This window comes from Trachemys scripta, chromosome 7 (genome assembly GCF_013100865.1).
Source record: "Trachemys scripta elegans isolate TJP31775 chromosome 7, CAS_Tse_1.0, whole genome shotgun sequence".
Classification (NCBI taxonomy): domain Eukaryota; kingdom Metazoa; phylum Chordata; order Testudines; family Emydidae; genus Trachemys; species Trachemys scripta.
Window position 1 is genome coordinate 34,184,277 of NC_048304.1, and position 24,883 is coordinate 34,209,159.

The 24,883-nt window shown below is 43.5% G+C and overlaps 1 protein-coding gene across 3 annotated transcripts in view; it reads left to right on the top strand.

The window, feature by feature from the left end:
* The window catches only part of PHF2 (PHD finger protein 2), a 145,101-nt gene that overhangs the window by 53,422 nt on the left and 66,796 nt on the right, over positions 1-24,883 (top strand). For all 3 annotated transcript variants that reach the window (XR_004646456.1, XM_034775599.1, XM_034775600.1), the window contains exon 2: positions 21,839-21,924. Coding sequence is in view for 2 of the 3 variants with exons in the window: in XM_034775599.1 (XP_034631490.1) it covers positions 21,839-21,924 (86 nt within the window). In the remaining variant the exon portion in view is untranslated. The remainder of the gene's footprint in view (positions 1-21,838; positions 21,925-24,883) is intronic.

A 24,883-nucleotide genomic window follows, 5' to 3' on the forward strand; every position in this document is an offset into this window, starting at 1 on the left:
CCTGTTCTGCGGACAGAGGATGTTTGTCTTAAGGGCTGTCAATCCAGCATCGTTTATGAGCACTAAAATATTCATGTAGATATAACCAAATATGGCTAAATGACACACGTGCTTCGTGTTACTGTGCTGCACCTCTGAATTACGGCTCTTGCATGTTGGGGTACCCCAATATCTAAGTGGGTTTCTCTATTTTTCATGAAATGTCATAGGCATACATGGGACTTTACAAGGAAATAAAACACAAGAGGCCAAATTCTGTTTGTAACAACTCTGGTGTAAGTGTAATGGGCTCAAAGTCCCTATTATGAGGAATTTGGAATTTAAGGTCCTGATCTTGCAGTTGGATCCCTGTGGGTGGATTCTTGGGCCCATAGGTTTCAGTGCAGGCTCAGGGTTCACCTCTCTGGATCCAATACCAAGATAAAGGGCTTAGACCAAATAAACGACATAAGAAATGACAACAAATGATGGTACAAAAGGGCACAACAGGAAAGTACTGAAAGAACACGCCATTATTTGGTGACATTGGGAAAAGCTTTTATGGTGCATTTCTTTGCTTTTATCATTTGATTGCTTACTGCTGACAGAACAGCTGAATTTCAAGAAACAAAACCTATCTGAAACTTGGTCATCTCATGATTCTTTTCCTTCTTTTTTTCCCTCCCACAAGTGTTTGATTTTATGACATGAAAACTGGCAACATGCTCATTACAAGCCGTTTGCATCCAGGCTTCATTAATCTAGGGCTCAGATCCAGTGTCCATGAATCTGGGGCTCAGTTCCACTGAAGTTAGAGGAAGACAAATGAAGTTAATGAGTGTTTGCCTAAGTAAGGTGGAGTAAATTCTAAGGGCTAGATTGTGCTAACAGCACAGTGCCCATAATAAAGGGGCAGTGCAGAGCCATGTATCCCAAGCAGGCAGCAGAAGGCATTCTGCTTCAGGGACTTGTTAGAGGGGTCTGCACTCTGTGACCCCCATTATGGGCTGCAGTATATTACCCACTTGGGGTTGCCTAGTGCACAGCGGGGTGGAACAGTTGTTGTACCTACTCCCACTCCCCTCCTTCGGGAGCTACTCTGTACCACCCAAGGCAGTTCTGGGACTGGGACCCCTCTTATATGGGCCATGCAAGTGAAGGGGAGCTGCTTCCTTCCTTCCCCAGCCCGCACTACACAGCCATGTAAAGATGTGGGGGCACAATTGGGCCCTAAATAAAGATTTCAGGGTTTGGCCCCTGGAGAATACTGTCTCCTATGCGAAGGGGATTCAATAGGAATGCTGTAATTTAGGGCCCAAAGCCTGTAAACTGTCAAACAGAGCTGAAGTCCAGTGTGAAGTCAATGGGAGAGCAATGTACTGTGGGCTGGCAGGACTTGGGACTCTGCTTAACAATGGCTGACTTATATGATGCTTTATTCTTGGATCTCCGATGCCTTCCACTTTAAACCGATCCGTTGATTCTTTCTGCCATTTTGCACAAACTCTGTCAATTCGAAAATCCGAACTGGCAAATTGCACTAATGCTTTTAAATCTGTAATGCATTCGGCAGTGGCACTAGTGGCTCCAAACTTAAAGTTGCAGCTGAATTGCAATTAAAAGCTGGATTTTTCACTCCTCTTCTAAAATACACAAATACAGGTCTCAATTTTGGGCCTAAGGTAGAATTTTTTTTACCAAATGTTAAATGAATTGGACAAAGGGGATCATGAATTTATAATATCCTAAAAATAGAGCACATGAGAATCTAAAAAACAATGTCACTTTATAGCAAAAAAATAAAAGAAAGTGGGGGAGAGAAAAGACTCGGTTTACTTGAGTCGTCTGGATGAGATGGTCCAATGAGACGCTTGCATTGATTTTTATAGTTTTCGCTGTTTTTATTTTATAATTCACTCTTTTAACTGAATTTTCATACTTTCTAATATTTTAGTTTCTTGTAAGTTTACCTCTGAATTATCTGCTTGCTTAAAAGTAGTTTCTTTAGCTCCAAAGTTCTTGTAAGAATATAGCCCGGAATTTACAGCCATGCACTCTAACCCTTCCACTTTAGCAAAGAATTTTCCATTTGTTTAGGCACTTACAAGACTAAAGCAAAAATATATGTAATCAGGACCGTCTGTGTTTGTACAGCACGTAGCACACTGTGACCGTGGTCCATGACTAGGGCAGCGAGGAGCTATGGTAACTCTAATAATAATAATAATAATTTACTTTTCAATGTTACATGGCTTCTGTGTAATTTTTCAGCGATCCTCCCTTCTCACCAGTTGCTCAGAACTTGGCATGAATCACTCATGTTTCAGAGCTTTCTGGAGAACTTAAACTACCATGCCAGGTAGATAAGCTTTGGCTTTTCCCACAGATAGCTCTGATCATAGTTATTGAGTGATATTTTTCTTATTTCTTCTATATACAGTGTTGTTTGCTTTCAGATAGACAAACGCAGTACAAGATTTGTTTTTGAATGTATATGGCTAAATGTTTATTTTAAATCAAGGCCCAACTGACAGAACTGGGGTAATGCAGCACAGTTGTTACTTTGTTCTTAATCTGATGCCAGTGACTAAGTTTGATTCTGCTGCGATACTGCATTGTGCTGTTAGAAATGTGTGGTTTTGTTTGCCAGAGACAATAATCAAAAACAGTTAGGGCACCTATTGTTTTCTTGTAAAGTCTGCTGAAGCCACCTGTTTTGCTTCCCTTTTCTAGCCCACTCTGCTCGGCTGCCCCTTCCACACTTCTCTTCTCAGCTGCCTTTTCCTCCTCCCCTTGTTCTGCTGGCATCCCCTTTCTCCACTGCAGCACCATGCTGAATCTCCCCCCACCTTCCCAGACCCTCTGCACTTCTCCTATGCCCCCAGGAAGGGAAAACTAAGGCCTGAAGGAGGGGTATTGGAGCACTTGAGGAGCAGCCGAGCAGGGAGAAATCCCTGCATTGTGTACGTGAATCCACTTAGCTTCCTTGTCTCCCACTCTGTTATTTTAGCTAGGAATGGATCTCGCCAAAAAGTGTAAGAAGATTTTTTCTTTGATTGTGTCTTGATTTACAAACAGCTTGTCCCGTTAACTACAATTTCCACTGAAGAACTTTCCTGGGAATTGGGTTATATTTTGAGATTTTTAAGGAAAAGGGCAAAAGACTCAGGATTTGGGTTATATTTGTTTTTGTTTTTTTTTGTAATGAAAACTCATTTCTCCAGCAGTCATTTGATGCCCTTGTTTAAGCATATCAGAAAAAAAATGGGCTACTTTGTCACTACTGCTTAAAATCTTAATAACGTAAAAAAAGTAGAGTTTAATCAGCTAATTATGGGTCCTGGGCTCTAGATCTAGAGGTCAATCCAATGCATAGTGAAGTCAATGAGGGTCTTTCCGTTGACTTCAGTTGAAATTGGACCAGGCCCTAGATAAATTGCAGTAAACAGTTTAATCTGTCTGTCTAAATCTTAGGCTTTTACACTGCCACCCATCATCATGGTATCTGAGCACCTTCCATGTAAAATCAGTAACAATAGTGAAGTCCCGAGCAGACTGTAAGGAGTCTCTGGCATTTCTTCCTATTCATGGTCAAAACTCTGCTTGGGACTAAGGGTGTTTTTGTTTGTTTTGTGGAGGTTTAGGGCTATGAGGGTTTAATCTTTTTTTTTTATCTTCTTTGCTATAATGTGGGGCCAGATCAGACATTTGACAGAGTCTGCCATTGACTTCACCCTGCACAGAATATGTCCCATAATGCTGTGTCCTGTGAATTGAGGGTGCCTTACAATGAAATTGAAAAGAATAAAAAATGGTTCAACTGAATCAGGGGCTAAATTAAAGAGAGAATATTTAGACTTATAGTCCCTTTAATTTAAGGGTGGAGACAGAACGGTCTCTGACACCCGAAGGGGAAAAAAAAGATTTCAGAAGGAATAATGTGTCTGATGATGAGGAGAAGTGGGATAGGTCTGTTGATATTTGTGAGCACTCCAATGACCTAAGAAGTTATTTTAACCAGTCTCAGTATAGGATTTTTTCTTTTTATTTCATTATTCATATTTAAGTCCCTTTAATTAATAAGATACAAACAGTTCCAAATTCCACTCTCAGATCCATGGAGGGGGTTTCCTTTGAAGTCAGTACATCTGAGAGCAGAAATTGGTCCAGAGTATTGGATTTTCTTTGTGAATTTACATTCTGCATGGCATTATAACTCCACTTTTTCACCACTTCAGTAGTTGAAAATTGTATTGTTTCTTTTGTACCATGGCAACTCCTGCATCACGATAGGTATTCAGCCTCTGAAAAACAGAGCACTTTAAGAAACACATACCTCAGTGTGTAATGTGAATTGCTATGGTTTTTACGTTGCTGTGAGAGGACCCACTATTGTAGAATAAACATGTTTTCCCTAGTTTGTTTATACTAATTTTTAAAAATATTTTTTCTGCCTGTGTTTTCTGTTTCCTTGGTGTAATTTTTTCCTTTTCAAAAAGTGACACATTTCATTTAAAGGAAAGGGTAAGAGAGAGATGACATCTGTCGTTCTCCTGACCTATTTACTGCTGTCTTGAAAAAAAAAAGCAGAATTGTATATCTTTGTTTGCCTGGAATAAGAAATTGTTCTAATATCCAGTCACTAAACATGCAGGTACAACTGCTGAAGTCCATATACGTAATTTTTATTCACTTCCTTACTCAGGAAAAATAACTTTGAAGCTGGTTTCAAGAGAAACTTTGCCTGAATTAAAATCTGAATCAGGACTTTAGCAACTGTACGAGCTATTGAGTGAAATGGTTTATTAGGATGCATTGCTAGATAAGACCAATTGTCCCTCTGCCCCAGACTTGGTTTTCAAGAATTTTTTGTCCTTCTGATTGGAATGGCTGTTTGGAGGAGCATAGGAGTCCACAGCAATGAAGAATCAGTGGCCACTAACATGTTGAAATGAGGAGGAAGACACCTGTGTCCCAGGCAGTTCTATGGATGTGTACTATCAGCATTTTCGCTTTTGAATTAGACACTGAACTCTCCCTGTTGAATGGAGAATGGCTTCTTCAGTGCCCGTGAAAGAAGTTGTTTTTCTCTTAGATAGAGCTTCAGAATGCTTGTGTTTGTGTCCAATAAAAATACCTGACATTGATCTTTACAATACTCTTTTTCTGGTTAAAGACTAGAACTTTGGGTGCACAGTGGGAGGGGAGTCAATTCAATCTTTAATGTAGGAAGGGTGAAAGAGATTTATGTCACAGAAGAGTACTGGTTTCTGTGTTCTGCATAGACTGTTGTGAGTTGTTAATGAGTGGGCAGCACTGGTGTTATTCTTAGAGGTAGAGCTGAACAAATAATTCATAGCAAATAACTTAGATGAATTTAGCCTCTGTTACTGTTTGCAGTTTTTTTGTGAACAGTTTATCATTTTCTCAGATGGATGCATTATTAAAAATTATTTGCAGAATAATTTCTGGGACTAAATCCTGATCTGTCATTTGTTTGCAAATACTAGTTCCGGGATAGTCATAGTTCAAGGTACGCTGGTTAGTTTGATCAGACGCATTGTGCTGGTCACATCGTATGTTTGTGAACTGTGATTGCATGGATGTGCTTTGAATCAGGCTTCTTGAGCAAAAACTCAAAGCTAAAAATTTGCTTTCCAGGGATATTGTCTAATATTCATCTAAAGTGAACTATTTCAGTGAATTTTCCTGCTACTAAACTCATTTGCTAGAATGTTCACAGGAATTAAAAATAAAGGGAGGGTGTAAACACAGTATCAGCAAAATCATATTTTTATGCAAGCCACGGTTCAGTAAATATTTACTCTGCTCTTCTTAGGAGAGACTTTGTGCTAACTGGGCAAGAACAGCGATATTGACTGACTCCTGTAGTGAGAAGGGAGTAGATTTATAAAGGAGAAATAACAGGCTCAACAGGAACATGTGGACCATGTGTTGATTAGCAAGAATTTAAGGACCATGTGTTGATTGGTATTCAAGTCTGAGGCAGCTGCAGCAATGGAGAAGTAATCTTGAGATGTCTGAGGAGGAAAAAAAACTACAAAACAAAATCAATAAATACAATTATGAACCTGCAGCCTGGATGCTTTGTTATAATGGGGGAAAACCATTTAAATTTAAATGTAAACACTGACTGTTAAAGTTTAACTTGTTAATGGGAAGTCCAGTTTTCAATCTTGAGGCCAAATCTTTCATTTTGGCAGTCAAATTGGCACCGAAAGCTGGCATTTGGGCACCTTAGTGCCAACGTGAGCATCCAGATCCAGGATTTGAGGCCCTATTTAGACACACAAGTGTGAAAACTGGGCCCAATCTTAAAAATGTAGACAACCACTAGTATGAACTGTGTCATCCAGACTGAAAATAAAGGCCCCCCTGCTTGTCTGCACTGAAGCCAGTTTATATTGCATTGTGTGTACAAATCAGCTCAAAAGCCAGGTTAGCCCATTATAGAAGGATCACAAAGCATACATCTAGTGGTGTAACAGCTGTGCAGCCAGTAGAGGGGGCATGACCAGGGAAAATGGAGAGTAGCTGGAGTTTCTTTGGGCCTCAGTTATTCCCAGTTGCTGTCATTCCCTGTTGGGGCTACTGGCAATCAGTGTAATTTAGATCAACTTTCAGGTTGCTCTAACTTAGTCAGAAGACTGGCCATGTGAACAGCTAGCCCCTGTTCAGAGGAGTGTAGAGGTCGGTTTGAGCCACTTTTGCATCCCCTCCTGAGTTGCATTGTGCACTTCTAGTCTGTATTCAAGTACTGGGGCCAGTGAATCTACTAATTACATTAATTAACAATTGTACTGATTAAAATGGATAATTTCTTTTTTTATGACAGCCCACAAGGGCTCTGGTCTTCTTATCTGTACATTAACTATGTAAAGGGAATGATTCGCAGCAGTTCACCAGCTGCAAGGATTATGCATTTGTTCAAGATGCGTAAATTAAATGAATCTTGCTTTTGAGATCTTTTTGAGATATATTATTCTTATTACTTGTTATGAAGTCAGGTTATGGAGCCTGGTTCTGTGCCAGCCTGGAATTCCCCTGTGCTGGAGGAATCCTCAGCTGCCTAGTTAGGGCAATTTTCCAGTCCCTTTGTGCCATTGGAGCAGCCCAAAGGGGCCAGCACAGGAGCCAGAATCTGGCTCATGGGTTAAATTACTAAATGTTCATTCAAAAATGAAAAATTAAACCAAACCAATGCTATGTTTTATTAAGTATCAAGGCCTCTATTCTGTAAACTATGAATTACATGAGTAATCTTTTCTCATGGGAGTAGTGCCTAATCCATGGAACAGCATCCATAAGGAGAGATTTGTAGGATCAGGTCCTGAGAAACTTCTGCTGATATGACATTAGCAAATTTACCAGCTAAGCTCTTCATTAGGATCAGAGTAAATCCTTTTCATTTCACTCCATTCCGAAAGACATGATAGGAGGGATGGAAGCTACTAGGTAAAATGGGCCTGACCTGTACAGCACCTTAGCTTTACAATACAGCTAGAAGGGTTAGGATTGTCTCTTTGCACAGCCTTAAGGGGAGAGCTCCATCACTGAGTCTCTTGCGAGAACAATTATGCCACAAACGGCCTTTTGCAGGAGAGCTTCTATTAGATGGAAACAATACAGTACAGTTTAAAAAGAAAAACCTAATAAGGAGGTCTTTATAAACTGGAATTTTCTCCCTGTCTCATAACACAAGAACAAGGGAGTGTTCTTTGAAATTGAATGGTGGCAAATTCAAAACCGATCAAAGGAAACACTTTTGGCACAGGGTTGCAATTAGCCTCTCTGACTCATTGCCACAGGATGGCATTGAGGTCAAGAGTTTGGCAAGAATCAAACAGGTTTTGGATATTTATGTAGATAAGAATAATTGAGAGGATAGTATGGAGTTTATGTCAATGGGATTTAGGCTGCTAAGTTCCCATGAACTGCTGAAGATGGGAAATAGGTTCCTAAGTCACTTACATGCTTTTGAAAATTTTACTCTTTTTCATTTAACTTGGAGAGAAAACTGTCACTGAACCATCTTCCATATATGTTTGTCCCCCATTTTCAGCCTTCCTGGGGGAGGGTGGGGGCAAGGACATTTTTGTTCTAATATTTTCTTTTCAGAGATAAAAAAATATATACGTAGTGGAAAACATAAAGCATTTTAAATTCCCATTCAGCAAACAGACATTTCAGAAGAATCTAAGTCACTTATGACATATTGAGCCTAAGTCACTTCCAAAGCCCTCTTTCAAAAAGGACTAGATCAAAGCACAGACACGTCAGCAGGGTCCACCCAGCAGGCTCATGTGGGTAGAGTCACACCCCTGCTGGCCAAGAACTAAATGTGTAGCAAAGACATTAGGCTCCTAAGTCACTTAGGGCCTGTCACAGGGTAGACTGGGCTGTTTGAGAGGGAACAGGTCCAGCCCAACTGTGCCTCATTAACAACCTCTGCATGAGGCCTAATGCAGGGCTGCTGGTCTCTATGAAGAGCCAGAAGGGAGCAGGGAAAGGAAGCTGCTTCAGAGAGCAGGTGGGTCCTGTGGAGACCTTTGACCAGAGGGTTTGGGCCTAGTGGAAGGCCACTTGGACACTGTGAGCCAGTGGAGGAATCCACGTAGGAAGGTCTGGGAGTTCCTGACGAGAGCAAGACCAGGGAAGGACTCCTGGTCAGGGAGGCCTGGGAAGGAGCAGGGAGCAACCCAAAGAAGTCCAGGAGGGGCTGAGGAGAGAGAGGGAAAGGGCTGAAAGCTGCGTTCGTAGGGTGGGTAGAAGAGTCCTTGAATTAGAAGAGGGGAGACAGACCCCACGGGAAGAAGGGGCTGGGCCCGTTTGAAACTAGCACAAAGACTTTATTTGCTGTGGACCTTTATAAGCTGGAAGCTGTGGACTTTTTGTTAATGGCTGAACCAGAGGGCTAAGTCACTGAGGGGAAACCGAGGTAGGGATGCCGTAAGGTTACTCTGTGCCCTGAGGAGGTGCTTGGGAGGCAGTGACCCATTTGCAGGGCTAGATCTTTGAACTGCAATGGGAGTTAGGCACTGAAATATCTTTACAAATCTGGTCTTTAAGCACTGTAACATTATTTACCCAAGAACAATAGCAATGTAAATAATAAAGTTAGGAACTTTCTGCAGGATGAAGTAAGCTCCGGTTTCCTTCCAAACCAAAATCTGTCATGAACAGGCCTGATCCAACACCCACAGAAATCAATGGAGAGACTCCTGATGTCTTTTGGATCAGGCTGTTGGTGTCTGAAAAACCAGAAGGGCTTTTCCCACAATGAATAATATGCTAAAAAAATATAATGACTGGGGGAGGATTATGATGAATGCTATTGGATATAATGGAGAGGCTGCTGTTACACCTTAGGAAAAAAATATCCTGTAATAAGGGTTGGTAAATATAATCTGACTGGTGTTTTTTTAGCTGGTTTTATGATTCAGGTTTGACCAATATGGATATTGTTGACTACATAAAACTTGAAATTCCATCAGTGAAATTCAAGGGCTTGTTGGCGTCAGTGTTTTGATCCTGTATCCGCTGTTATTTTAACTCTCCTCGTGGCTTGTATCGCTCCTGCTGAGAAACGCTCAACCCATGTTTTTCAAAATTATTATTGTGATTTTTTCTGTAGACACTATTTCTCATGGGTTATAATTTTTAGAAAATCAGTCAGAGCAGCTGGGTGTTCTTTCAAGCTGTTTGGCATTTCAAATCACTGGGTCTCGGGAGCTTAATATTTAGATCTTCCTAGGTATGTCTTTATTCCGGATACATGAATAGATATAGAGTGTATTTTAGTGCCTGCATACTGTAGTTATGGGGTCTGTACCAATGCCAGAGATAGATCAGATTAGATAATGTGATTTGTTAGCTCCCATTTTGCAATTTTAAAATAATTCTTCGACTAGCTTAACTTGGCTGTAACATTTGTTTTTCAGGAAGGTCCTGATTTCACCTAGTCTTACAAGTAGCTTTCTAGAGGTCAAGTGATTCATGCTGCCTCCCAAAGGGCTAATTCTCTGTTATACGCCACAATTGCAAGCAAGTTTTTTTTTTTTTAAAAGGTGGTGTAGTCATCCAAAGAATAAAGTGTATCCAAGATAGTACAACTTGTACAACGGGCTAAAAGGAATATGTCTAGGAAGAAGCCGCGCAAGCAGCTCCTCACTGTCATTCACGCCAGCTTCCATTTCTGTACAGAACTATGATATGGCTTTTATTAAGTTAGTTTTCTAAAATGAAAAGGGGAAGTTATCTTATACTTTAGGCATCCCTGACAGTCAGCTTAAAGCACAGCTGTGAACATAAAAGAAAGATGGCAGCAACCCTGCAATGCATAACAAAAGCCCCAGTGAATCACAGAGTGCAGATAAAATAAAAATGAATCAATATCCCTATTCCCCACCTCTGTTAAACCCCCCCCCCCCCCCGGACCACATTTCCTTCGCCAAAGGCTCCCTCCAAAACGAGTCTGACAGGGTGCTTGAAGAGTCAACAGAAGGGGGACCATATGCCAAAGGAAAAGTTCCCCCTGCCCAATCAGCTTTGGTTGTATGTCACAGGGAGAGAGGCGGTCTCTTATATGAGTAAGTCCCAGGCTGTTGCAGGCTTGGTAGGTCAACGCCAGCACCTTAAATTCAATTTGGAAACCTACAGGCAGCCAGTGCAGCTTACAAAGCACCACTTGAATGTTCTCACGCTGTGATGCTCCATTTACCAAGCAGGCTGCTGCATTCTGACTAGCTTTACTTTCTGAATGTGTTTTGTAACACACACCTGTATTTACCAGGAGCAAACTGCAGTAGCAATAACATTGTGCCTCTTTACACAGACAATACCCGCCAACCTTGTAGAGCGTGTGCTAGAGACAAGGAGTACTTTTTAATGGTACACCTACAATTCTCATTGACTTCAGTGACTTTAATGGTGCTCGGCACATCCCAGGATTTGGACCATGGCTGTTTAGCTCAAAAGCATATTCCTTGTGTAGAAAATATGCCATCAAGGTAGATGAGACACGTTTTTAACCACCATTTTGCTTAGACTTGCTTTCAGCAGGTTTAACTAAAATGGAGGTAAAAGCAGGTCCGGCTGCCAGAGCCCTGTCCCCATCATGCTTCCTGCTTGTGCTAACACCGGCTCAGCTGGATCATTCTATACACCAGTGGGAATTTTTCTGGAAATGTCCACAGCGCAGACCTGCTCTGAGGTTGATATGCCTTAGTTTATACTCCCTTAGACACTGCATTGCAACAAATAATCCACATTAGTTATACATTGTGCTATTTTTCCCTCCAGCCCTTTACTATATTATAAAACCCTCAACTCAAAGGGGCATGGTCAAAGTTTTTAAAACAGAAAATGAACTGCCTGGAAGATCTTATAATCTGATGTGGGGGAAATCCTCCAAGTTCCAAATACCGAGTACGTTTGTTTTAAAGTTGCTATTATTGCTGAGACTACAGAAAATAAACAGCCATTAAAAAAGCAGCGTTTGCTGCTCTCTGTGCTGGCTATACAGTAACATATACCTGGTTAACATAGAGCGATGCTGACATCATTTGATGGTTCCAATGAGCAATGAAAGAGGCTCTGTCCCTACATGAACCAAGGGCCAGATCATGCAGCTGCTGGAAATCTTTTGAAAATCTGAGGATTTGTGGAATGGAAAAGGACAAAATGTTTTATTTACAAACTCCTACAAGAGTATTCCAAACAATGGAGCCCACACACTAAAGGAAAGCAATTAAAAGAGCAGTATTCAATTGCACCACTGAGCATTTACATAGAGCTTCTCCTCAAAGCCCTACACAAATATTAATGAATTAATCTGCACAGCACCCTTTGAGGTAGGCAGGCAAGTAGCATTGTTTTGTTGATGGGGAAGCTGAGTCAAAGAGGTTAAGTCATTTGCTTGGGACCACATGGGGGAGTTGGTGTAAAACCGGGTAGAAACTCTTGGCTCCTAGTCCTGTGCTCAGTACTATGAAATAGTTTCTTTTTATCTCCACATCTCCTGGTCCAGGTCCTCTGGGTTCCCTGATGTGCTGCCATGACCCCGTTGATGTTCCATTGAAAGTAACAGGCTATCAGGGTGACCCTGGATGCATTCTGTTCTCCCCTGGAATGTTCACCAAACAGCCAAAGGACTGCTGCCCTGTCAGGTGCAAGGGAGGGGGAGTGCACGCTCAGAGTTCAGCACTTGGTGCAAAAAGATGAAGCAGCAGATGGCAATGGCATTAGAATCTTAAAAACATCAGACTGTAGAGGGCACCTGGACATTGAACCTATTTTGCTAACTCTCTTGGAAATCCTGCCTGTCAGTTTGTTTTTGATTAGCATGTAGGAGACTTGGATATTACAGATTTTATGTGCTTTACATGGCTTTGTTCTAGCAGGTCGTTGAAGCAGCTGTCTAGCACAAACATTGACAGGTGGATTCAGGGGATAGAGTTTGTTTTGAAATGAGGGAGTTGCTGAAATCTGTACCTCCAAATATATTTTCTCCCTACACTGGCTCATCTGTAAGGCCTTCCAATTAAATGGAATATTGATTACTTGGTATATTCAGAGTTTGCTCTCATTTAGGCCCTGATTCAGCAAAGCACTTAAAATTAACATGTGCTTAAATTCTCTGCTGAATTGGGCCATAGTTTGGATTTGCTATTCTCCCATTCTCATTCTTCTTTCCATTCTATAACATCACTTGCCTCCGTTATGGTATTTGACATATCGTTAAAGCACTTGCAGATGTCATCATTTGGTCACGTGAGAATCAGTGTGTCAACCGGTCTGGTAAACTTGATAAAAAAGCAAGCCCTTGCTGAAAAAGTTCTGCAGCTGAGCAAGTTAGAGCTTTCCTTAGGCTGACTAGGCATTCAAGTAAATGCTTCAGTTTTGCTGAAATTGCATACAATGTCAGAGCTGAGCAAAAAGAGTAATAAAAGTTTGATCAAGTAGATGCGGCAGTGCTGGATAACCATAAAATATGGGAGGATAAATCATGATTCTTTTTACTTCTGAGAAGTCCTGATTTCTCTCCACTCTTATTATAGCGCAGGTGGAGGCTTCTGAAGTGGGGATAGGTGTGGTGTTCCCACAAAGCCCTGTGGGGCAAGAGTATCCTACCTTTCACATAAGCTACAAGCGAAAGGAAGAACACTGCTGCTCAGTGAATGATAAATGTCTTGCAGGGACATTGTGCTTTTAGATCCTGTGCTGTTATTAGATGGAAGGGGAGTTCAGGTGAATTATGGATCACCACCTTTACTAGGAATAAAAATACCACACATGTCTATTTTCCTATCACTTTTCCAAACCATGTGGTTAGAAGCTGTGTCCTCAGCTCTCAGGCATGCATCACACAGGGGTCAGTCTCTGCTGCTCAGCATGACCCCTGAGCCCTCCTGCTGCTAGGGAGCCAGCACCAGGCCCTGAGCAGCCTACCTATGTGTGCTGCCTTCACTACCACATAAACTAGCCAGGCCTGAGAGCCGTGCCTCCTGCTGCAGCAGATGGGAAAATGGGTCTCAATCTGCTGACTCTGGGCAAATACACCTCTAAGTGCCATCACTAGCTTCCTCCCCCACTCCCCCTTCCCCCCCAGAGGGAAGAGAAAAGAAAGATTGTGTGGGTAGGTGACTGAGGGCAGAGAGAGGGAATGGGGCACTGAAAGAGGGAGCGGAAGTGAGTGGAAGATGAATGAAGAGTGTTAAGGAGAAATCCAGAATGATGCTGGAGAGGGAGTCAGTGAATGGGAGAGGAAAGGTAGAATGGAGCTAAGGGGATGAGTTGGCGAGAGGATGAGGGGGTGGGCAGGGGGTGGGAGCGGCTCCATTCAGAGGTTTTAAACTTGACTCTGGCAGTCATTTGTTCCACACAAAGTAAAAAAAAGTAAGCTGGATCATTGTCTGACACCACAGCCTTTCCATCTCGGGGTTTCCTGGGAATCAAGAATCCATGAGCACACGCTTGTGGCTTTGTCACTGACTTTTATTAACGTTGGTGGCAAAACGCCCACTGATTTCAATAGGGGCAGAACTAGGGCCTTGCTTTGTACTGTTGCATCTCTGTGTCTCAGTTTCCCGATCCATAAGCTGAGGGTAATACATATCTCACCAGGATGTGGTTGTGAGGATTGATTGATTGTTTGTAGAGCAACTTTGAAATCTTGGATGAAAACTGCTATTGAAGTGCAAAGTATTATTGTATTGCTCCCCACCAGTGTGGTGCTGGGTTATTCCCAAGGTCTGAGGCTGGAGCACCCTCAGTGTTACTACTTGGGGTTGGGAGCTGATTCAGTGTGAGAACAAGACACGTATATTTCTGGAGTCCTTTGAAATTAAGAGTGAAGTGCCTGTTCTAGGGCAGCGTTAAAGGTCTCTAGGCCTTTCGCCCTATTTTGGTAAGGCAGAAAAGAGTTAAAAATAAGTTTTAATTAAATTAGCAGAATACAGACCCAGGAGGCTTGTATTGATTTATATGTCTTGTGCTAGTCAAATTAAAAAATCATGAACAATTTATTCAACAACTGATGCAGTGAATACTGCCTGATCAGCTTATAGAGCTAGTTGAATAATATAAGTGACAAACCCGCCCCCCATTGTCAAATAAACTATTTGACAAATATTAGGTGCCACGCAATACTAGAGTGTAATACCATATGCATCAGAAGAGACTGATCACATCTGAAAGTGAACAGGTGAAAATGACACACGTAAGTGTGTTCTGAGGCAACTGTAATATAATTGGTTCAAAAGTGAGCCGTTAGCGTCCTAAGAAGTCACACTATTTCTTTACTATATTGCTTTATTAGGATGCGGGTGAGGCAATAAGACTACTTCAAAGGGCCCGCTTCTGGGCTAAGAGCTCTAAAATGTAATGTAGCTTTGCAGGTTTTGTTACCAAGAATTGTCCTCAGAGTGGATACAAATATGAATTTGTTTTAAAAAAAAATCAGTTTTTTATTTAAATATTTTTTAAAATCAGACTTTTTATTTATGTTGCTAAAATTGCTAACATTTTTTTTACTTGTGTCTAGGTTTCTGAATTGTTAGTAGAATATAAGATTTTACATAGTTTTTTTTATTAAGAAGTTTCACATTTAAAATGCTTCCATGCTGAAAAAGACCTGTCCAGGGCTTGTGCAAACACCACAAACTCAAAAAACGGACAAGCAAATTGCTCATGCTATATTTGCAACCAGCATCACCTTCCACTACATTGAGCTTCCTTGAGTCAGGAAAGCTGAAATGCTTTGGCTAGAACAGGGTTCGGCAACCTTTCAGAAGTGGTGTGCCGAGTCTTCATTTATTCACTCTAATTTAAGGTTTTGCCTGCCAGTAATACATTTTAACGTTTCCAGAAGGTCTCTTTCTATAAGTCTATAATATATAACTAAACTATTGTTGTATGTAAAGTAAATAAGGTTTTTAAAATGTTTAAGAAGCTTCATTTAAAATTAAATTAAAATGCAGAGCCCCCCTGGACTCGTGGCCAGGACTCGGGCAGCACGAGTGCCACTGAAAATCAGCTTGTGTGCCGCCTTCGGAATGCGTGTCATAGGTTGCCTACCCCTGGGCTAGAATATACTCTTCTGATGGGGTTGCAGTTTGAAGTCAATGAGATTTGGGCTTCTAAATCACTTAAGTGCTTTTGAAAATCCCATACGTAGGTGCCTAAATATGGGTTTAGAAGCCTAACTGTAGGCTAATATTTTTGAAAAATTTGGGTCTGTATAAAAAAGTTTGCAATAACTTTCTTAGTGCATTGAAAGTCTAAACAACTTTTTGTTGTTAACATTGAAGCAATTTTGTTTTGAGGTGACTAAGATTTTGTACCATTAAGAGAGAAATTTTTAATTAAAATACAATTTCAACCCATGATCCTGCAAACACTTCTGCATCTGCTTAACTTTAAGCATGTTATGTACCTACTCAAATGATTGCAGGATCAGGGCCTTAATTTTTTCTATTTTATTTTTTGCCTACAGCGGTTTTGTAAAATTCAAATAAGATACCCTGCCTATACTGGCATTTAAATTTTAATTGAAAGATGCAATAGCACAAATTTCCAACAGGTTTTACAAAGCCTCAATATGGTTACAACTTTAAACATATTTTTTTAAATCAAGTGATTTAAGTCACTTATTTAAATTGCCTTGATTAAAATCACCCCAGCCTGATTGTCCTTCATACTGAATTAACAAGAAAATGTTTTGGAAACATAGATGGTTAATGTCGTTTTCCATCTTTGCAGGCATTTTTACAGGTTGGGCAAGAAAATGGAATAGCATTTTTTAGCTGAATTTATAAGATTCTCTCTCTCTCTTTGCTCGGGAAGAACCCTGTTGTCTTGTTGCCTGAGTAGTGTGCCTTGCATCAGCATAACTTTCTGCACCAGATGTTTCCTTGGTCCCCAACTGACATGTTTACTGCTGTAGCATCTCACATGTTAATATCAATGTCACAACGAATGAGGTTCTTTTTCAGGTCATTTCAGGAGCATTTCTTTCCCTCCTCTTGATCCTTCACCAATTAAAAGTTCATTGTCTCTGTATTTGTTTGGGGAACCTGGTGTCTTCCAAAAGGAGGACATGTCCAGTCCTGCAAATCTTCGTAATTGTCACCATGTCAAAAATGTAGCAAGGGACAGCTCATAAGCCAGAGAAATGGGGACTGCCTGGGGATCTACCAATACCTTATTAGGGCATGCAGCTATGGTGATTGTGTGCACAATTGTAGTAGGTACCTAGTTGCACACATAAGTGGGTCTGTGTGTGGTAATTAGGTGGACCCTAGGTGTCCTTGTATTGCAAACAGTACCACACTTGTAAAGGTCTCTTTCAGAAGGGTAATCTGCATGGTACTGTGTGTGTGATTTGGGAGCTGAGAGAATCCTGCTGAGACGTGAACATATTGTTCCACAGTGTTTATAGGCTTTTAAAAACTGATTCTCAGACCACTAACCCAAATGAGGCCAATAAATTTGCTGTTGCCCAGAGTGCTGCTTCCCAGCTAAACCTCCTGCTGCTGCACCCTCTGTTGCTTCTTGTTCCCTTAAAGGAGCAGCACCTCAGAGACTGCTCTGTCCCTTGCTTCCCTCCCCTGGCCTGGGAAACAGCCATGCTCTGCTCCCTTACTCTCACCTACCTTCTTGTGAAGCCACTCTGTTGTCTGCTCCCTCCCTGAATCCTTTCTGAAAACCAGCTCCTGGACTTCAGCTGCAAGCATCCCAAGCAGTTAAAGGAGCAGTACTGCACAGAGTAAGGAGAAGCCAGCTTGTGGCCCCCTTGCAATCATAGCCTCTGGAAGTGGGGAACAGACAGTGAGGAGGCTGGCAGCTGCTGCGGTCCCAGGATATTGGCCAGGATTCCAGTTCCCTGTGCTGTTTTCAGCTTTGGCTACGCTTTTATAACTATTGTTTCAGTGCTGGATTTGCAGTTGCTTTGCAGAACCTCTCATGTATGATCTGATTGCATCTCTTCATATGCATAATAGGTCAAGGGTGCCACTGTTCTTTGTGGTGGTGCTGTCATGTCCAGGTTCCATAGCAATAGACTCATGTGGGAATCACTATAGCATGGCCTTTGGCTGTAGTCTGCTACCACACTTGTTACATCTGATCTCACTTTGTCTAACTTTGAACCCACTTGATCGCTGTATGTGTGGGGGTCAAATGTTTGACCCAAGCACTGCGAAATGTGTTTCTCTCTTAAGAGAAATGGGGGGTGGGGAGAGAAGAAGCAGGGAGAAGCATGACAAACAGATACAAAGAGACTGTGCAAAAAGGCACAGAGAGGGGCAAAGAAAAGATGCTCATGAAAAAATAAATACAGTGCACAGCAGGCACTCCTGCCATCCGCATTTTAGGAGGGCTCTTCTACAGAGCAGAGGGTTTCCTTTAGCTAGTAAAACACTTTTTTTAAAAGAATGACATCACTCGAGAAAAATAAGGTGTTAAAGCAGTTAATGAACCCATATTAATTTTGCAAAAAGTTTTGAAATCTACATTGGTTCCCCATCCCTACAGTCAAGTTCTTTAGCCAAAATGAGGTTACAGGGGGTAAATTAGTGTAGCTGAATTGCTGGCAGCACTGGAGGGAACTGTTTTTAACTAACCTTCTATAGTGTAGATTAGGGTTACCATACGTCCGGATTTTCCCGGACATGTCCAGCTTTTTGGGCCTCAAATCCCCGTCCGGGAGGAAATCCCAAAAAGCTGAACATGTCCTGGAAAGTAGGGCGGTGCTGGGCCGGGGGTGCTCGGCCGGGGGCTGGCCCGGGAGCTGGGCCGGGCCCGGCGGTGCGGGGCCGGGGGTGCTGGCCCGGGGGCCAGGGTTGGGGGTGCGGGGCCGGGGGTGCGGGGCTGGGGCCGGTGGTGCTGGGCCGGGGGCCGGGGCTGGGGGTGCGGGGCCGGGGGTGCGGGGCCAGGGCCGGGCCCGGTGGTGCGGGGCTGGTGGTGCTGGGCCGGGGGTGCTGGGCCAGGGGCGCTCGGCCGGGGGCTGGCCTGGGGCCGGCACCCCAGGAGCCGAGCCAGGCTGGAGCTGCTGGGGCCGGGGCCGGCCGCCGGAGGGAGCCGCTTGGTTGCGGGGGCCAGACTGGGCCGCACCTCCTCCCCACACCCCCCCCCCCCAGCTTACCTGCTGCCTGCTTCAGGCTTTCCGCGAATCAAATGTTCGTGGGAAGCAGGGGAGGGGGCGGAGTTGGGGCGGGGACATGGGCGGGGCTGGGGGCGGGGCCGGGGCCCCGTGGAGTATCCTCTTTTTGGACACTCAAAATATGGTAACCCTAGTGTAGATGAGGCTTTAGGGAGTGGTGGTGACTACATGTCTTGAATGGAAGGCTTTATTCATATGGAATATTATCTTCCCCCATGAATAATCCTGTTGACGTCAGTGGGATTATTTGTGGAGTAAGGCATTATTCAGTGAGAGGAAGGTTCTCCTAAAGTAGCCCAGAGTTGGGATAAAGGTCTGAATTAGTGCAGCAAGGCACTCTGGGACTTTAGGGCCAGATTCTGCCCCCTTACTCATTAGTGGAACTACTCTTGGAGTAAGGTACTGCTCCACACAATGAATGTGGCAGAATCTGAGCCTTAGTAAATATAAATATGCAAACCCTTGTGCAGAAACCATACCCTAGGTAGGATGACCACATACCCCGATATTCAGGGCTTTGTCTTATATGGGCGTCTATTACCTCTGGTACCCTGTTTATCTAGGGTCAGTGTGAGGGTGAAGCCTGATCCTGTTTGCTATACATTATTCTTATTTTCCTATTTGATTCTCCTTAAATAACTTTTCCTGCCCTAAGAGCAACAGGTCCCTCCATACACTCAAGCCTTAGCCCCATTATTAGTAGCTTTACATACCTCTTCATAAAGCAAGGTAAGCCTGTTCTCGGCTGCTTAGTGTAGCTAAATATAGACTTTTCAAAGGACCACTTTAGAGCCTAATCCATACCTTTACTAAGCTTGACAAGTTGAAAGCAGTGGCATAAGCAGCTGATGCAGCTTTTTGGAGATATGAATGTTACAATTCTGTTTTACTTGTGCTAATTTATGAGGTTTGTTTAAATTCTCTGATGGCTAATCTGGCATTTTACTGTTGGTAAAATCCTTGACCCTAATGATCTGGACTGTCGTGATGATTTTCCTGTCCTTAATTTTTTTTCTGTAGGTTTCCAAGTCAACAATTTAGAGAGATCAATTTCTTTTGTATTTGTTGAAGTACTAGAGCAATGCCAACAGATACAGCCATATCTATATTTTTACAGAGGGGTCAAAAAATTTTTTATTGCCATACCAACCAGATAATGCTAGCAATACAACTCAGGGGCGGACCTTCAAACATATGGGCTAACGTGGTAGAACTTGTTTTGCACTGATCCACTTCTCCTCTCCCTCGCACTATTATAACTTTTAGCATTCACATTATTTAGGGTTCTTTCAGCGGAAAAGCATGTTTTGTATTATTTTGGTTGCAGAGATTAGATGAACATATACAGCTCAACTCCGAATGAGCCTGGGATACTGTCCACATAGCGAGTCACATTTTGTTAGTGCAAGTGTTGAAAAACAGTCAAGAAGATTTCTGGCAGAAATTGGACAACATTTTTTGAGATGGTAGTCAATAACCATGCTAAAGGAAGCCATGCCATAGACCACCTCCTAGTGCAGATGTTTTTAATGTGGTAGTCACAGGGTTTGTAATCATGTTAGGTATGGATGTGAGTTGTGTTAAAATGGGTTTCAAAAATGGTTTCAGGCACACTTTTACAAACACTAGTGTGGGTCAGGGCTTTAGTGCATTTCAGGAGTCAAATATTTCTCCATCCAGGTTTTAGTAAGACTCTCCTCCTTCCCCAGATATTACAAGGAGATGGCCCATGCTGGTACTGATGTAGTTGAGTGACTTGGGAGAGCATAATTTTATTGGCCCAAGTGGCACTGTGACAAACCCCTATTGCCTGTCTCTGTGAAAGGGAAGTTAACTCATTTTTATAGTGGAGGAATGCACTCAGCTTTATCAATAGTCAGTTAAAGATTGTGGATCAGATTCTGACCCACAATATGTCCCCTTTGCGCCGAGCTCTACAGCTGAGGAGTTTCCTGGATCTAGCCCATCCTCTTTCCTCTGGCATGGGGTGGGGAGCATACCCAGCAGAAGGGTTACAGTCAGGGCACTCTGGCAATCCCTGGCTGGTGTAACAGCCCTTTGGGGCCGTTTCAACTAGTGTACGTTAGAGGAATCCTGAGACTGTCTAATTTATGTTGGGGACTGAACTAGTCCCTGGCAGCCCAGGGGAATCAAGGCAAAGATGGTATAGATCTACCTTTGTCTCTTCCCCCACCTTGGGTCCTGTGTTGAGCACAGTTTCTATAGAAGAAGGAATGGGGGGCTGTATCCTTAGGTTCCCAGCCTGATTCATGGAGGATTTGAAGTTCTCTTTTCTGTGCTTCAAATTTGCCTTACATTGTCTAGGCTGTTTTAGGCAGAACAAGCATGAAAAAAATCCTGTTTGCCTTTGCTCCATGTGGAGTTCGATTGTTTGGCTGGCTGCTCCCTACTTTGACTATACAACAACTTCTTATCTTGGGTACTTCATTCCTTTGTAATTTAGTTTTGTTTTCCTCCTAGTGCTCTGGTCTGCCGTTGGATTGCATTCACACAGCATGCCCGCAGGCTGCACTGTATTGTTACATATGTTGTGACATCCAAAATAATCTCAGTGGGTGTTCCGAGCAGCTGCCACAATACAACCTATTTTGGCAGCCAAAAGTGCAGTGAGCTTTGTGTGTCACCCTTTCCTTCTCTTCTTCATAATATTGTAACAGAGATGGAATCTACTTATGTTGTGCATGTTATATATTATTGTGTCCCTACCAATTGCCAACATTGCCCTACTGTCTAACAACTGTCCATAGGTATTTTGTAAAAGGGTTTGTGTTTTGTTTATTGTCTTTGGGGTGGATTGAATTTCCAGAACGGTGTGTAGATGGGAATATTATTTTGTCCCAGCCAGCTAATGTGGTCTTTGTGAATGGAGCAAAGAAATTTTAATCAGAGTCTCTACTCTGTAAGGGAGGCCCATATTGAACTGGCAAACAAGTGTCTGGGAGACACCTCTTTCAGTACTAGACCAGCAGTGTGGGCTGCAGTGACATTTGACCTGACCTTATGCACACAGAAGAGGTTCATCACATTTTGCCTTGATATACCCTTAGTGATTAACATGGCTGCATATTAATTGCAAAGTTAAAATTTTGATCACTTTGTATATTTGCACCTTTAGAGCCAGTCTGAGGATGGTCTATTTTTTTTTTAATATTTTAGTTGTGTTGGCGTAGAAGAAGAGGAGGCACCAGATATTGACATCTATCATTGTCCGAATTGTGAGAAAACCCATGGAAAGTCTACTTGTAAGTATACCTGCTTGATTCCTGCGCCGTCTCAAGTAGATACTTTATGTTTAAGCAATAGCTAGTTTCTCAATGTTTGGCTATAAAAATATATATTTTAATTTAAATGTGTTTCTTACGTTCTATATGGCAGTCCTGCTACAATGGGATTCAAAACACAGTAAGGGTAACAAAGATGGGGCTCTTGGACTGGGACTAGGGAGATGTAAATTCATTTCCCTGCTTAGCCTAGCCCAGGCATCCTATGTAACCTAGGGCAAATCATTTCATCTACCCCATGCTCAGTCCCCCATCTGTAAAATGAAGATAACACTTTCCTGCTTCACCAAGGTGTTGAGGATAAAATCCATTAATGAGGCACTTAGGTACAGGCGGTAATAGTTCCTGGTTAGGTAGATAGATCTGATACAGTCACTTATTGTAATTACACTATGGCTTTTGTCTTCTGATAACAAGAATAAGAAACACTGTATTATGTCTGGCATGCACATATGGTTGTACAAGGGTTTGCCGGGGCTCGACCCTCTCCGGGGCGGCGGGGAGTCACACCGGCTCACTACACACCATTGAGCTGGGGGGATTCGTCCGGCCGTGGGGTCTCCCTCGGCAGCCCTTGCTGTAACCGGAAGAAACACGGTAAGCCCGGCCCTGGCTCAGGGCGGGGCAACAATGCTAAGTCAGGGCTTGAGCAAATAGCGGTACAAACTGTAGCTATCCTGGGCCCTAGGTCAGGGTGGGGCAACAAACGCTGAGTCAGGAGCTCAGGCCCTGTCAGGAGCTCAGGCTCTGTCAGGGCTGAGCAGCCACGGTATAAACAGTGTTAAGCCCAGGCCCTAGGTCAGGGCTGGGCAATGCAGAGTCAGGTGCTCAGGCCCTCAGGCAGGGCTGAGCAACGACGGTATAAACAGTAGGGAGCCCAGGCCCTGGGTCAGGGCGGGGCAACAATGGGTCAGGGCTCAGGCCCGCAGTCAGGGCTGAGCAACAACAGTAGGCCCCAAGCCTCCAAAGGCCTGGGAGAGGGGAGACTGCCACCCCCGGGTTGGGTGGCGGGGGGGGGACGCAGGCCCTCCCACTCCACTGAATCCCAGCCCGGGGCCCTAGCAGCGGCAGAAGACCCGCTGCTGTGTCAGTGGGGATCCTGGCCGCAACACATTGACATGGGCTCTGGCAGTGCTGCAGCCAGACTAGGGTCGGCTGCCCCCGGGCTACTTCCAGACTCCCCCTCGGGTAGTACCTGGATCTGGGTGTTGTCCTCTGGGGGGCCAGTACCATGGGTTCCTCTGGGTAGTAGGTGGGCGGCAGGCCCAGCAGCTCCTCTGGGTAGCGAGCGCAGGGCAGGTCCGGCAACTCCTCTGGGTAACGGGTGCAGGGCAGGTCCGGCAACTCTTCCGGGTAACGGGCGCAGGGCAGGGCCGGCAACTCCTCTGGGTAACGGGTGCAGGGCAGGTCCGGCAACTCTTCCGGGTAACGGGCGCAGGGCAGGGCCGGCAACTCCTCTGGGTAACGGGTGCAGGGCAGGGCCGGCAACTCTTCCGGGTAACGGGCGCAGGGCAGGTCCGGCAACTCCTCTGGGTAACGGGTGCAGGGCAGGTCTGGCAACTCTTCTGGGTAACGGGCGCAGGGCAGGCCTGGCCAGTCCTGGTGGCCGCCTTGGGCCGCGGAGTCTTCCCAGTCACGAGCTAGGCTGGAGACGTCTGGTCTCTCCGGTGGCTGGGGCCTGACTGAGCTTTGTGGGCGAGCCTTTGTACTTCTGGGTCGCCGCCGGACCCCCTGAGGGGCGGGCTCAGAGCTCCCTAGCTCCACCCACTCCGGCCTCCGGATGGGCTTGTCCCCCTCCGGGGCGGCAGGGAGCCACACCCCCCTCACTACAATGGTTAAATGGCAATTTTGGTGGCCGTTAAAATTTTAGGGTACATTGGGGGAGCTGGTTCTTTCTCAGGCAAAACTCCCACCTGTATAAAAAGATTGCTGATGTGAGTGGGGGTTTTACCTGATAAAGAACTGCAGGATGTTTTTGCTTTGGCCAAATGAATAAAGAATTCTGTTTACTATAGAAGAATATCCTTCCCCCAATCGTTGTGAAAAATTAAATGCTTAATTTAAAAGCATTTTATTATAAATATGCTACCAATTGGCAGAGATTGTTGCTGTTATGCAACAAACTACAATTAAAAACACGTAGAGGAAAAATATTACCCACATTTTCCTCTAGGTGGGTTTGAAAGCCTCACCCTGCCTATTTCTCAAATTTGTAGTGACACACATACATCAGGAGTAGGTCAAATAAATAACTACAAGTCATCTTTAAAGTGAATCATTTAGCAATAGAATGGCTTGTTTGGAAAAGGAGTGGTCTGACTGAAAATATGCAGGGTCAGTCATTGCCTCATTGTGGGAGATAAAGCATGATTTTTCTAGACTCTGAGTGAAATTCTTTTGTTACGTTAAAATGTATTTGATGTTTTTCTTGCTTCCACTTGGCTGTTAATTATGAATGATGGAAGACATCTTGTCTTCAATGTGGAAAAAAAAATCAGACAGAAGAAGCATAAGTCTGTAATCAGGAATTAAATATAAATTACATAAGAAAACATGGGTGCATAATCTTACAATTCAACCACTGGCTGCTTCAATAAGAAGATTACAAGAGTAATATACCAATTATGACAAGTAGTGTTGAAATAACAGCTAACTTTTAATTCTTTAAGCAGGTTCTTGGCTTTCCGTTCCTTAACAAAATCTGCCTTTGGCAATGTGTCTCTCACAGTCAGTATTGCACAGTATGGTAGATATAAAGGTGTTGTATCAAAAACATTGCGACTGCAACAGTCTTGTAAACATATGTGGTTACAGCTGTGGCAGAAGTAGAGTGTCATACTACATAGAGACGGCTCCAGGCACCGGCGTAGCAAGCAATGAATGCGGCCAATGAAGGGGAGGGCGGCATGTCCGGCCGTTC